This window comes from Apostichopus japonicus, chromosome 20 (genome assembly GCF_037975245.1).
Source record: "Apostichopus japonicus isolate 1M-3 chromosome 20, ASM3797524v1, whole genome shotgun sequence".
Classification (NCBI taxonomy): domain Eukaryota; kingdom Metazoa; phylum Echinodermata; class Holothuroidea; order Aspidochirotida; family Stichopodidae; genus Apostichopus; species Apostichopus japonicus.
The window spans coordinates 15870876-15887128 of NC_092580.1; the positions used below are offsets into that span (position 1 = coordinate 15870876).

Below are 16253 nucleotides of genomic sequence, written 5' to 3' on the forward strand. Positions count from 1 at the left end.
TATATATATATATATATATATATATATACAAATACCATGTTAAAATATATAACAGTATTTAATGGTTCGATTATAGCTTTGTTCAAAGTTTTACAACTCTGACAAGCTTATCGTATCTGTAATTTTACGTTGTACATTACACCCTACATTAAAGTTGGAGTTTCTGATACAATGTCTGGCAATTCCATTACCAAACCTACTGCAAAATTACTCAAAATAAGTTGACAGATGATCCGATGAGAATTGTTTCTCAAAGCACATACGCATACAAATGGGTGTATACTTTTCATGTTAATTTTACTAAAATCTACACTTTTTCATGTTTTTTCTCTCTCCACAAACAAGCAAATGTGGCACGTTCCCATGTGTTCCCTCTCCCGTGTCCATCACGCTTGACCCCCACCCCACCACACCCCCAACGCAACACTGTTCATTCTCCAACCTGAACACAACGTTCTCCACACACTAACTTCGCGGTAACGTACTTTTGGCTCGCGGCCAAAGTTACTGACTGAGACGAACTTGTGGACCCAATGAAGTTGATTGTACTTATATTGAGTATGTTATATCTAACTATGTATCTGTATGACAGATTGGTCAGGTTTGTCGCCTGTTCCGCGTAACTTGTTAACGAGGACTTCCTCGACACCCAGGTCTCATGGGACTGCCATATATTCAGTTTTCGATTTCCTTGAATCATAATACCGTAAAATGATATATCTTGTTTGCAATTACGGTTAGGATTTTGTCGTAAAGTTCGGGGGTGTATCAAAACGCGATTTTGTCACGATTGTCGTTGGTCTCTAGAATGACTAAACTTGACCATGTTGAAAACACCGGTATACCTATTGTGGTTCCTTTCGTATTTGTTTACATTAACGTGGTAAGCCTTTACGAGTCTCTCCATATGAGTGCAAGTCAATAATTAAGAGATCGTCCAGTTTTACCAAAAGAGGCAAAGGTTAGCCTGTTAGCCACATTTACTGGTGTGGTATAGGTCATCAAAAGTTAATAGCCTAAGTCGTTGTCGGTGGACGAATGATATATTGTTTCTATATATTGGGTAAAGTGAATGAAAATTCATTCTATATATTCATTCTATATATTGGGTAAAGTGAATGAATATTCATTCTTCCTATATATATATATATATATATATACCGTATATATATATATATATATACATATATATTTATATATATATATATATATTTATATATATATATATATATATATAGTTCTGAATAGGATTTTAGCGCATATGCCATGTCTCATTTTGTCAAAAATGCCATCAAAATTTCAAAGGCATCAGTGATGATATTATTGTCTGGATGACGACTTCCCCTCGGGATTGACCTTACATTTATCGTCCTACATTTACAAACAAATATGTTTGTCTCTATAGCGGTATTGTATAGAGGCTGGCTGACGTCATCATATTATGACCAAACCCCGGTTATCCACATTAGGCAAAGAACATAACCGATACGTAACTTAAGGATATATGTTACCAAAATTGCTTTCCATATAGTTGTCTCCCTATCGTGTTGTCAGGGACAATAAATGTTTTTTTTCTTCAGTTACTACCTTGTGTGTGATTCCTTCTTTTTTTTGTAATCTCAGAATCCCCGCAAAGACGGAGACGCAGATTTCAGCAAGTTTACCTATTAACGGTTTCTCAGATACAATATGTCGTTGTAGATATTATACAAATAGACCTATACTATAGAGAGATGCAGTAACGACACAATGCGGTGAGATCTGATGATTATACCAATCTGTCAACCATATAATAAGACCTCAACAAACTTGAAACCAGGAATAGAAGAAGAAAACCCGTCAAACTTTCTCCAGACAATAAACGCTAGAAAGTCCTTATATGAGTGATTTTATATATTAGGCTGAAAATATAAATTTGGGTCATAATTCATACATGTTCTTATTGTATAGCTGCATGGCGCCATTTCATTGCATTAAGCTACAATTACATAATCATGATTCATATTCAAGCCAGATTGACTCAAATATATATAATACAGTGCTACATATGCTAACCAATAACCACTTTAAAAAAGCAATATTGCATGTTTAACATTTGCAGTGACATCAATGCAACTGATTAGAGGTGTAGTTTTGTTCGCATGCGCGCGCACGCGCGCGTGTGTTATCAGACGCCGGACAATACATGGCAAGACGCACTCCTACTATACTTGCATTGCCTGTCACCCTTTGCGTAACTCAACCATAATATCTACGAATTATGGAGGGTGAGGAGAAATCAAATGGGGTTAGCCTACATTGGTAACAGTTGAAAACACTGGAAGTAATACAATAAATACAATATAGAATAGAGGCCATTGTGGTGCAGGACAGGGTAGTGTGGTGCAGGACAGTGAGTGTCCGTCCCTGCAAGCAGTGAAGGACACGGCGGGACAGAGCCGTTCAAACAAATGTTCTTAACCTGCAGGAGCCGTGTGAACAGGCTTGCACCCCCCCCCCCCCCACCTGCAGAAACTTCGAGTTTGCTTCATTACAGCTCAGTCAAATAATGATAAAAAGAATAAGCTGACTATATAGGGATAGGCTCCACTTTAATTTAAAATAAAGATGGATAGCTTCATTTGGGTTTGCACACTGGTCATATAATTCGTTATACGTCAACAGTTCGAATCCTGTTTTGACCAATGAAATTCTTTTATCGATACACTCTTAAAAAAAAGTTTGAGAAATTATAGATACATGTCTGGGTAACTCTATTGGTGTTTACATAGACGTCCGACGAAATGGTGATATGTTGTCGAGTTGTCTGTTTCCATATTGTTATAAATAAATCTTACCGACAGACTGACCGGCCGACAGACAGACTGATCAGAGGACAAAGAAACATTTAACACCACAGACTTGGTAAAGAATTTAAATCTTTAGCACGTCTTGTACAGTATATCATACGGTATATGCCCGGGCAACACACACACACACACACATAAACACATGCATGCTCACCTGACCATTGTATGTCTACAAGAGGAGTTAACGCGAGAATTGCCTCTTGGAAAACCAGCCTAGTATAAGCCTATTTTGATCTCCGTAAAGAGAAAATCATCTGTTTACCTTCGGTCCACCTGCGGGTTAACTCAAGTACCTCTAGAGAGGGCCCTCCAAGGTGCGAATTTCGATTTCGAATAGTAATGATCCATTCAAGAGGTTTTGAAAGAGTTTTCAGTGAACAAATAATGAGGGTTGTTTTCATCCGTTGTTCGGGCATATATGGAGACGTTTAAGCTCACAATGTAAAAGTGAGATACTGTTCTTTCTACTTTTCTTACCGTTACGTAATTAGCTTTTCACAGAAGATACTATATCTTGAAGGGGTCTTAGCCAAGAGCGGCATGGATGAAAGGGGGAGTGACTGAATAGAGTGGAATTCAATCTCAGACCAATGGGCTCAATTGGAAAAATCCTTCCAATATATTTCCCTCTCTATATATATGTATATTGAGGCATAGTGTTCAACAATATATGGCCCCAATGAGCAAACATAAAAGGCGGGGCTTGAAACTGTCAAAAGATGTAGGAGATTATCATGTCTGATCGACTAAACGTTTCATTATCCATTTTAATGCTTGGTCTGTAGTATAGGCCTATACACAACATTATGTTGGCATAACTTTATCGTTATATAATGTTCTAAAAGTGCATCTGGAATTAACTATATTATTTGTAGGCTTCTTCGCTCTTCGCATACTGGAAATATTATATTATTGGCCTACATATACATCTATCAATATATATATAATATATATATAGATATACACCAGCATATACCAAGTTGACAACAGGTTGACAGCAAAAACAGGTAAGGGAGAATAAACAGGATTTATCCATAAGTTTAGTATATAAGCCTCTGCAGATCGAAGATCCTGCTATAGGATCGAAAACGTCAGGCCTTCATACTATTTAATAGATCGGTTATAATTCGAAAAAATATATCGGTGATTGGCTCTTGCTTTGTTTTGGTCCCAACTTTTTATCATACACATTTAAAAACTACGAGACTAATGGAGCTGCAAGAAGTGTACGCAAAACTCTATAGGTTCAGGAGTATACACTGTACTCGGTGTGTTGTATATATCAGCTTTACAGGTTACAGTTTCGATGTGTGAGAATGCAGGGACTGCATGGGGACTCGTTGAGAGTAGATCAAGTTGTTTGGGTTTCGGAATCAGGCTTAATAAAGTTGGGGGACTTTCCGTTGTTGTTTTGTCGTTGTCGAAGTTTCAGCGTTTCGCATGTTCCAAGATATCAGGAGGGCAAAATTAGTATCAATTTAACTTTTCATCGATGAACAAATTTCTGAATTTGTCAGTAGGAAAGGTTGTTCCCCGTAGGTGAACTTGTCTATGAATTTTTTTTTTGGCTCCTTCTTTCCTTCAAAATATATTTCAACATTTTATAAACGGCTACCCTGGGAAAAGTTTAAGACTATAGCTGGACGGATGGACTTCTTGTTGACATTTTCTGAAAAGTATATTATTCAGTGTCAGCTAATTCAGTTTTTCATCTATGAATTGGTTGTGTAGACACAAAGTTTATATAGGTAGCCAAAATACTTTAAAAACTGATGTTTCATAATCAACATCTGGTAATATTTAAATGTCAACCTGTAAATGTCAACTTGTAAATCAGTTGAGTATGTTTTAATTGTTTTCCATTTTACAGCGTGAACTCCGATAATATGAAAAGGAAACACCAAAAATTAAACTGCTTACTTCTATTTCACAACCCCCCCCATCCCACACTTTGTCCCCCATCCGCTTCCACATCTGCAAGTTTGCAATCAGAATTTCGATGCCCGGTTGCGCATGCTTTTCAGGATGTATATCCATAAATACGGATCAGACTCACTATATACTTATATTTCTCACTTATTACCTAGCACTCTCAATTCGTACATATAATTTCCTGTCTTAATTGTCTGTAAACGGTTGATCCGTAACGGATTTGTTAACTTCGAAGAAGAAGAAAGGTGGGTTTACCAGGTTCGAATATTTATTCAAAGAGAAAACTGGAACATGTTTACATAATTTATATATCGACCAAGTAACCTCGCCCCCTTATGTAGGCTATATATTTAGGTTCCACAAGTCTCAACTAATTGTCACCTATATATATATATATATATATATATATATATATATATATATATATATATACCGGTATACGTGTTCTTAACACCCTATCCGTAAGTATATAGTCAATACATACGACACGATTGTTGTTAAGGCTGTGCACGGTGTGATCGCGGCGGCATCATGGCCTCTAGTGATCACATTACCTTGGAACGACTTTTATTTCTTGTAATCAAACATGTGAGAAAAAAATCAGACCCGAGGCAAAAGTAATTTTCATCATTTTTATTCACCTACAAACTATATCACATTTTGGTTATAGTCGCAATAGATTTATGGTTCTACCTCAGCACTATAGCATTATTAACTTGATTGGTGATCAGCCGAAGACATCAAAGAAACTTATGCCGCCTCATCCACACAACCCGCTAGCACTTTGACAGATTCCGTGTGTTTTCCGAAGCCTTGCAAATTATTTCGCCGATAAGCAATATACCCCACAAATGATTTTCGAATCGCCTTATTTCCTGGATTCTGTTTTCTCCTATTTTTTTGTCTTTTTTTTGTGGCATTGAATTTGGAAAAAGCTGGCATTAAGTTTCATGCAACTTGCAATGATTTTTTTCTTCATAATATACAGACCAGGTGAATCATGCAGCTTGGCGTTATTTACCATGGCGTGTATAAATATATATTACATGTGTTTTGTCTGCTTACAATGGAAGGCAGTTCCTATCACAAATTTCACGAGGTGAATTGGTCGCCAAACATGGAGACTGAGCGATTAATTTACTACTCAATATTTCTGGTGATGATGTGCAATTATATACATTCATGTACAATTCACTTTAACATACTTTCTTAAATCAGGAGTTCCCCTAGCAAGTCGTTGGACAATAACAGGATTTTGACCGGTAGGAAAGTAATGGGGGTACTGCAGGGGAGGAGGACGGGTGGGGAAGAGTATTCGTGTATAACGAAGTTCAGTAACATAGTTACCGTTTGACCAGCAACATGGATGTTTATAGTTACTAATTGTAAATCTTTTACCAGTACCGGTATGAATAAATTTACTGCATGGAACGGGATACCACCAGCCCGTTTCCTTGCCTTTAAAAGACCTTATAAAAAATCAGTCTATAATTTGAATCCCACCGGTCTGGGGTCATTTAAATTATATATATATATATATATATATATATATATATATATATATATATATATATATATATATATACATTATATCAGATATTTGGCATTAATGACATAACTGGCAGACTACACCACAAGATACCCTTACTTCAATTATATTCAAGGACTAATTTTAGACACATTATTATTAATAATAATATGATAGGCAGCTATATCTGCATCAGCTGACATATACTAGAGACAAAGAAGGATGTCAAATTATGACGTCACAAATGTCATGATGTCTCTGCAGAGCATTGCCTAATGAAAAGTAAACATTATACATGCTCGTAAGTCCAAGTAGGTAATTAGGGACATGATATCGTTAATTATTATCGTATAAGCAAGTTTTAATCTGATTATCAGAGACGTGCATCTAAACGATAAACATTATACGGTAACAACACAATGCGCTATTTTTAACTGAGCGATTAATATATATGGTATGATTGCATACCAAACAAAGCCAATTAAGTTTTGCAGCTTTGGTGTTCTTTAATTGGTCTCAAAATTAATATCATAAAGAATAAGGTATCTGGCATCCTTGTATTTCTTAAACTGGCCAAGCTTTTGTTCAGTTTATGTTTGGTAACTGCAAAAAAAGAAAAAAAAAATGAATCTTAGTACCGTATCATATATAATATCGGATGGCATGGGGAGGCTTTAAACATTAAAAGTCACTCGGGAACAAATGACTGGCAAAACCATAGCAGATTGGTTGATGGACTCCCTATTCCACCAATCATTTGCACTCGTACTAATACTCGGGCATCTTAAGTACTAATGTACGAACTAGTATATACTCGTACTCAGATACTCATATTCAAGTACTCTTATCTTTCCACACGTGTATAGTTTATCCATGGGTTCCCGATCGCCTAATTGATTATTTGGGAGAATGTGTGTGGTTACCTGTCTAAAATAAACATTTACTGGATTAGTATAGAATGGGCTGACGATATTTGTCAAAGGCGCTCAGAACAGGGATCTATATTATACTCTATGTAGCGCGAGCCTGAAGTATATATACCGTTGCATAACAATTACAACTAGATCTCTGTTCAGAATTATAACCGAGAAGTTCAGTTTAACCTTATCTTTGATATCATCATTGTCATCGTCGTCATCGTCGCCACCGTCATCATCATCACCATCATCATCGTCATCATCATCATTATCGTCGTCATTATCATTAGTATTATTATGAACCTGCATATGAATTCAAAGAAGTTCATAAATACACAGCAGTGGTCAGCAGTCTGGCACATTCACTTCAATTTTTTCTTTGTTCTAAGAGAGTTAGTGCATTAGTTAGTAAGTGTGTAAGTATATGTGAGTGAGTTTTGTTTTTGCTATGATTGCTTGTTTGTTCGCATGCTCAGTCCTTTGTTTATTTGTCTGCAGTGTTTCTTTGCTCCCTTTGTCGTATATGTGCTTCTATGATTATATCCCGCATAGCTTACCAAATCGTTCCCAAATGTCATCCATGCATAGCGTATACACAATACTGAACCAAAACATACTGATGATTCATTAGGATTTGACCAGATGTTAGTATCCAATATTTAATCAGCTCGTCGCGACGATCATTACTGATCATACAGCAATACATGCGTACATATATCGTCTGCCGAGAACATCAGGTGTGGGGAGTTTTTTTCATCACACCTGCAACTAGTCATCTCGGCTTATAGCCACTGATCGATAATCTTTCCTTCATTTCCCTCACATTCCACCGCTCAACGACTGATTCTTTCCCTTAAAGCCTCTCCAAATTGGTTTCTGTCGATAAAAGGTGCCAAAACAGTGCGATCACTCAACCAGGAAAGCTAAAGCTTCTCGAAGCATGCAGGTGTTGCCAATGACAAAAAAAAGTAATAAAGAAAAAAAGCCTCGACAAAGATATCATCCATTGAGCTCAGTATTCAGGACACGCACGCAATAAACCAAAATGGTTGACGGGAGTATAAAGATATTATAATTACTCATCCAGGTGAGACCGTCCTTCGGACGTGTGAAGTGTTATATTCTCAGCAGCCTGACTCAAAATGATTGTCCTTGGTCTAAGGGAAACATGACCATTACTGATGCGTTTATATACCTGTTTTTTTTTAATTCTAAATATATCAGGAACTATAGGGTTCCTACTACTTTTTCGCGTGGTAGACAGAAAGAGGGATATAGTGTTAAAAAGTATTACGCATCGTCTGAAAACATGTTAAGTATATACCCTTGATCTTATTAAGTCTGATAATTAGTCTGTTCGTCACGCAAAACTATTCACTATACTATCAACTTCAATTGATTGTCAGGAATAACAGTTACCATACAAGAGTGCAATAGAAACCTTAAGCTGGTACAGCGCTATCCACCAGAACAATGTTACCATCAAAATAGTTCTATGTATTTCAAGAAATGTGACGTCACACACTGCAAATGAAGCACATCATCACACGGCGTTTTCATGTGAACATTTGACATACCTTAATTGCCCCCTGCATCACTGACCCCGTCCCTCAGACCTCACAATATATACATGTAAACGACCGATAGCCTAGCCTACTTCCGACCACTTTCATATTTGCTTAATCAGTGGTGTACGGTAGATATATATATATATATATATATATGTATTTATTTGTATATCATGTTTGTATGTATTTTAATGTAAAGCGCCTTAGAGCAATTTCTGATTGGATAAGGCGCTATAGAAATTTTGTAAAATAAATAATAAATAATAGATTTTCAAACTACTGCGGATACTGTTTTGATGAAAGGCATGCATGCACCAGGATTGATATAGGCCTATTTCGCGATTTTGTCAGTTCCTCAAGTTAATAAAAAAAAAATCACCCAAGACTTAGCTGATCCACTCTCAGCTCCAGTCCCCATTTGAAGAAACTGTGACCGAGTAATTATGACGATTTTAATATATTATCAACTTTTAATTCATTATGTATCACTGAACATAATGAGACATCAGTACCATGCTGGTGTGTCAAAGTGAGGGCGCACTGTACGACCTTCAAAACACTGTTTATATAAACGCTTTGGAATAAACTAAGGGACTGCTTTACAGAGAGAAAACTTTCTGTACATGTTGTTCTGAATAATTTCAATCGCTTGCAGGCTCCTCTTCAGCGCACTGGAAAAAAACAATAAGAAGAAAGGGAACATATCTTTCCATGCTAATATTGAAATTCCACGAACAATAAAGTAAACTTTTCTTTCTTATATATTTACTAAAGAAAAAACTCGCGACTAAAAACCGGCGTTATTATGCTTATAAAATGATTACCAAAAGAAGAAAACCCTCACTATAGACCACTGTAAAGTTTCTTATTTGCGAAATTACACCCTTTGTAAAAAAAATAAAAATGTGATACCATACAACACCTTTGTATGGATACACTTTCATGCTTTCTGTTTAGGCACAGTGAGTGATTCATTGTCAATAATCAATGTTAGATTGATTAGAAGTAGTTTCACTGCAGGAAATAGTATTTGTCAGCACACTCATCAAATGTTCCAGTGTTACACTTATCAACTTAAAATATATATACACCCTCTCTATTCAAACAGTGGGTGTTATGATTAATGATCAACGTCAATTTTATATTTACGAGTTTGATCCATAACTAAACTGAGAAGTGTCCAGATGACTGCAAATTGGTAATGATGTCATTGTTTTGCATGCATCATTCAGGAAACATTTCGTAACTTGAAGTGTCTTCTTTCCAAATTTAATATGGAAACAAAACTCAAACATAAGGATTCACATAGTCGCGAAATTAGTTCTCATATCTCATAAACACACATACACACACATATACAGAAAAAATGGTTACAGACAGTGGTGTTCACGTTATACAGATGTTTAGTAGTTTCTATCAATCTGAAAAAAAGAACAACAGACAAAACAAAACAAAACGACCCAAAAGATCTCTCCATTTCTACAAACCTTTTCAATGTAAAGTTTCTTGCGAAATGTTTCATTCATATTTTCGCAATTCCAACATTATTTTTCACCACCTTTTCAGTGCAATTATTTTCTTTCTCTCCTTTTACTTCATAACTGTTCCTGAGGATACATTTCATTTTCATATCACGGTGTTAATACCTTTCCTTTTCCCCACAATCAACAATAGTTTTTCGCAGGTTCTCTCGGCGCCGAGCCGCAAGTTTACCTGAATTAAATCTAAACCAATCAGAGGCGGCAATCCTCTGTGGTATGCATACATAATAAGGTAACCTGAGGCTGGTTTGCTATGCAAATTGGTTGTGCAGTGAGCCCTCCTTATTTTGTACAGTCGAGTAAAGTTGTGTTGCCTACATGTCTACAATGTGTGTACATAGTACGTAGTAGTGTAGTATACGCGATGTGTGTGGGAGCTCAGTGTATATACATACATAACACACACGTAGGTTCCAATACTCTTTATTGTGCAATTGGTATATCGTAGTACAGTACATACGTATACACCGAACAGTTCAGTTCAATAGTACCTTGCAGAGGGACAATGTAGCCAAGCAACGTATATCGCAATTGACTATATTTCAATCGTCATAGTATGTGAAGAGAAAATTTGATCACCTTTCTGAATAATGGAGTTATGACAATGTTATTTTCGCATTTCTTCTTTCCAGGATTTACCTGAAGGTGTGGAAATGATAAAATCAACCTTGCGAGAGGACTCACAGTAAATCAACGTCGTTGTTGTGTGTTGCACTACATGCTACAAACGCTAAGCCTACAAGTGTACAAAGTAGTGCTGAACTTTTATAGCCATCGTATCCTACACGATAGGCACCCGGACACCTCGCCGATCACAGTGGGGTAGAAACATGGCGTTTCTCCCCGATGTTAGGTGGTGGACTATTATTTTTATTTCGATATTTTTTGGTGTTATCGCTGTCAATGGTTCGACTACAGTGAGTCCAAACATCCGATGCCCAGAAGCGTGCTCTTGTTTGTCATCCATAGTGGCTTGCAACAGATGCAGACTTCATGACGTTCCAAACGACTTACCAGTTTGGACAACTACTCTGTAAGTCTGTTAATGTTATGATTATTTTAATAGCCAAACTTTTGCCCAAGATACATGGGAGGCGTAGTAAATTAAGTTGATCAGTGTCAAAACTAATGATACATTAATTCTCTGTCAGGACTGAAAAAGCTGAAGTTAGGCTACCCATGTAAACACACTAGCTTATACTAGGTTACAGTATACTGTAGGCCTAAGTTAGGCTAGGCATACATTTAGACAGGTAATTTATACAAGTTTTAACTTAAAGGGTTGATACCTTGTGCATTACAATAACTGTAGTATATTCATTGTAAGCTAATGCAGGGCCCTAGAGCCGTCAATCTGCAGATGTGTACCTATTTGCATCTAGGCCTAACTGTTGTCTTACTCTAGTCTTAGTCTTAGTTAGAAGCAAGTAAACAAACCTAATAACAATCATTTGGCATAATGTTTTTTTTACTTTGATTAATAATTAAACCAATTTAAGTGTTGCTATCATTTTTTTTGTGCACATCTGTTCAAAGTATTTTTAAAAATATACCTATCCTTCCCATCTTTGAGACAAAGTGAGGATGTTTTTTTGTATGAAACTGAAAGATCTGCATTAACTGTCATCAGTTTGAATGCATTAAACCTGTATTTTACTCAAACCTACAATTGTGTGAGTGGATGTGGGATGTTGAAAGTAGTTCTCGAATTCTTCAATTTTATGTTGGTCTCCAATGAGATCATGTACTGTATGTATGTTACCATAAACATGCTTCCAGTTAAGAACTACTGTATTTAAGCCAACTTGTTTGCTTTCTTGCTAGGAGACATCATCAATCAACAATTTCCTTCAAAGTGCTACTTCTCTCATTAATGTTCTATGAGTTCTGAGTCTTTCCATATTTCTTACAACTTACACCATGTTGTCCTCATGAACTCCTTCCCTTTGAGCTGTAAAAGTAAACATTTTCCAGCATTCTTACTGTCACAACGTTTTTGAATACTTATTTTCATAATGGCAAACTAAACATGCGTGCACAACTTAGTAACTGGTGATTTGCAGAGTTTGTACTATGCGACTTATTCTAGAACACTGCTGTCGGTCAAAGAATTTCGTTTTGAATACTGAAGAAGTATCAGGGAACTGAAAATGTGTTAAATCTCTGCTTCAAACTCAAAATGAAGAATGCATAGGTGTTGAAACTGTTAAAATCAAAGGAAATCAACAAATCATCATCAGTTGCTGATTAAATTTCAAGTTTACATGAAAATGTTGTCGGAATTGGGAACTTGAATTGGTAAACAGTAGTTATTTTGCTTCCCATTTCCTTGTCTCCTCATCACAACTGGCTGCTCTACCACATCACTTTTCCAGGACCATCGAGAAACCTACTTTCGCTTGTTAAATGTCCCACTTCAGATCTACTGCCTTAATAATCCTACCACCCAGTGCTCTACTGTAGGACCGGTCCATTACAAGAGCAATTGAAAATATCAAAGGTTCTACTTTCATCTACAGATCCAGTACTGCATGAGTTTGATTTAAGAGATGCTGATATTTAAAAGGAAACATTACTTAGTGCTTATAGGTAGCAATTAATCCATTACCCAGCAGCTGCTTTGCTCGAGTGCTGCATAATTTTATGGAATTTCACTCCACCATTGAGAGGGTGCAATCATTGGTTTAAATTTTGCTTTCAGTTTCTTCTGGTTACACATACATGTACATTCCCCAAAACAGCAGGTTTAATTTGTTCTTTACTCACAGTTTAACCCCCTATGGAAAGTACATGTATACCATGAAACTATATTAAATTTATGCTTTTTTTTGTTCAAATGCCAAAAAGTTCGAGGTTGACACTATTTGTTTATAGGTTGAATTTCTCATTTAGAACTGCTGAAAGACAGTGTAAAGAAACTGATAGTTCTGTAATTCATTTCACTTGTTTTATCTTTTAAGATTGAAAGTAAGATTCGGTGACAAGATTTATTACCATAAGGAATATTGTACAGGACTTAGCATGTGTGGCTATATATCAATATGTACCCTGTAGTCCTATCTAATGAAACATTTTGGGATGTCCATAATTGATGGCAAACACTGACTAGACAAGATAAACATTTACATCGCCGCCCTTGATGGACATTGTAAGAGATGCACAGGTGTAGAGTATTGCCTCTCTCATGGTAAAAAAAACATGGTGCTATATTAGTGAATTAAGCATTCCAAGCACTGGTAGTGGTAGGCAATAGAACCAAGAGCTACATTATCACTAGTTTTTAGAAAAAGAATTAATGAAAGAGAGTCAAAGTGTCCTCTAGACTATCGTATGCACAGTGTTCATCTGGTCCCAGAGTTTACAATCTGAGCTCTCAACTCCAAATTCGCTTAAGTGATCAGTATTCAGGAAAATGAATTTAGACTTTGACCTCGAGGATAATAATATTTTTTGCATGAGATTTTTAGATTTAATATTGATTGTTGTTTCTATCATAACAGGGTTTTGCTTCAAGTTGGTTTTTAACAAAGTCAGGATTCGGTTTTTGATTGTTTTACATTACTTTTGTATCATTAGTATCTGATGATGAAGCCAGGATGTGTAGAAATAATTGAGAGGACCTAAACTTACAACTTGGAATTTTTTAAATCCTTGACTATTTTGCTGGTCCGTTGTGATCTGTCATTGCCTGGTGAACTTGGAAAGTGTCAACTTTCAACGTACATACATACAGTATATATCAACAGTTTTTTTAAACTTGAAAGGTAATGTCTGAACTACCAACAGTTTTTTGTTTATCTGCAAAGATAAAGACTGTTGGTCAACCGTCGTGAATAATACTGTGTAATGTTTATCATATGACCAAAAAGTAAAGAAGGAATTTCGAAAGGAAATGCTACAAACAAAGCTTCAATAGGACAGTGGTGTTGAGTGGAATTGTGGAGGTGTTTGACAGAAAAGACGCTAGCATTAGTCACACTCAAATGACTTCCTGCATGCTACCTGTGAAAGGTCTCATCAAAATGTGTAGTACTGTACACGTCAGTTCGGGTACAGAAACGTCAGTCAACAATTCAGAGCACCCAGTCCAACATAATAATTCTTCTCCATGCATCTGATTTGTGACACGTATGTACATGCACACACATGAACATCCCTAGACAGAAGGGGCGAAAACCCTCCCCACCTTTGGATGAAGACATCAGTTAGACGCAAAAGGTTAATAAGCCAGTGAAGAAGTACACTGTGGTTGTCTACTCTCTGGTTAGGCAGGTAGCGTTTTGTGTTGATAAGGATGTTTTTCTAATTATAAGGTTAGCAGCGCTTGTTATGAAACAATAGTCTGAAGGAAACTAGGTTTTTTTTTTTATTGGGGGGGGGGGGGATAAACTATGGAAAGGTTTACCCTTTGAGAAAGGAAACAAGCATGGTTAAATTATTACCTGAACTTTTAATAAGGTTGAAGTTACTGCCACTCAGCCCAGGCTTGTATTTGTTTCTGAGCATTTATTTATATTGTGACCGTTTGAAAACAAAGATTCTCAAAAATTATTGGTAGAGGTATATAATTTTGTTAGTGCATCGGACTGGAATAAGCTACCACTGGCAGCCTTGTCGGGAGAAGCAGTGCGTACACTTCACGTACAGCTTCTAAATATAAATAGGGAATTCAAGTCTTAAGCTTGGACTCGCACCACTCTAGTTTTACATATATAACTACTGTACTTCTGCACTTTCTAACTAGTTTTATAATCAGTGATTTTTTGTTGTTGTTACAGTACTTGGTTGTTAATTTGCAAATTTGTCAACTATGCTATATTTCAGTTTAATTCCAATTATAAATGTCAAGATGAAGAGATCAGCTGAATGGGTGATATAGATTCAATATTATATCAAGGGTTCAGTCTATTGTACAAGTTTTATTTTAAAATTACCTCACCTCACCTCATATCTTAAGTTGATATGGCAACCCAAGGATCAAGAATGTAAGTTTGATTATTGAAAAGATGGAAATGATATCAGCACTGTGTCTGCCTGTTGACAACAATCTACGTAGTAAACACCACTCTATGTATGCAAATATTGACATTAGTTGCCTCTACGAAATCTTATCTTCAGGTATTGCTTGTAACCTGTTAATTATATGCAATTAATGCCAATTTAAAGTTTATATTTAGCCAGGTTGTGTAGTTAGCTAGTTGAATAATGGCTCAGTAAAACAGTTTAAAATTGGAATGGAATTTTTTTAAATTAAGGAACTTAAGTAACACATACCCGTGCAATTATTGCAGCTACTTAAAAGACGAGGATTTTTTTGCAAAAAAGTGTAAAGTTCTGATATTTATGCCAAGTGCGATGAGGGGTTCTATAAGCCACTATAAGCCTTTTGTAAGGACCGGCTTAGTACTCAAAACTTCACAAGGATCATTATTCACATTGCAATTAGTTTACTGTATATGCTTTTGAGAAGTTGCTCCAAAGGTGCATTATAGTGGGTACAGTAGTTGATCACTTTGTAGAGCCACAGAGCCTAATTAATCGAAATTCAATGTTACGCACAGTTTAGGCAATTTTCTGTATTCCGTTTGTTCTACTGTACATGTTTCCACTTAACATGCAGTGTGCACTTTCTCCATACCCAGCTGGCCAAAATTTTAAACTTTTATTATTTTACACCCCCGCCCTCCCCCTCCCCCTCCTCTGCCGTCCACTATTTTGAGTCCTGCATACATGATCTTAATGTCTCGCAAATGGTAGATGACATTCCCAATTTTTTTGGGGGGGGGGGAGGGGAGGGGGAACAAGGTTGGAAAAAGAAATTTGAGGAACTCTTGACCAAAGACTGAGTTTCAATTCCATGAATAGTTTGTGGCACATATTAGGTAATTTTACAAAGTTTTCAAATTTCTTATTTACGA

The 16253-nt window shown here is 36.4% G+C and overlaps 1 protein-coding gene across 1 annotated transcript in view; it reads left to right on the top strand.

Moving 5' to 3' along the window:
* LOC139962171 (uncharacterized) overlaps positions 1–16253 on the top strand; it is a 105035-nt gene that overhangs the window by 39375 nt on the left and 49407 nt on the right. Inside the window, exon 3 of the mRNA XM_071962133.1 lies at positions 10968–11368. Coding sequence (XP_071818234.1) covers positions 11166–11368 — 203 coding nt within the window. The 5' untranslated portion in view covers positions 10968–11165. The remainder of the gene's footprint in view (positions 1–10967; positions 11369–16253) is intronic.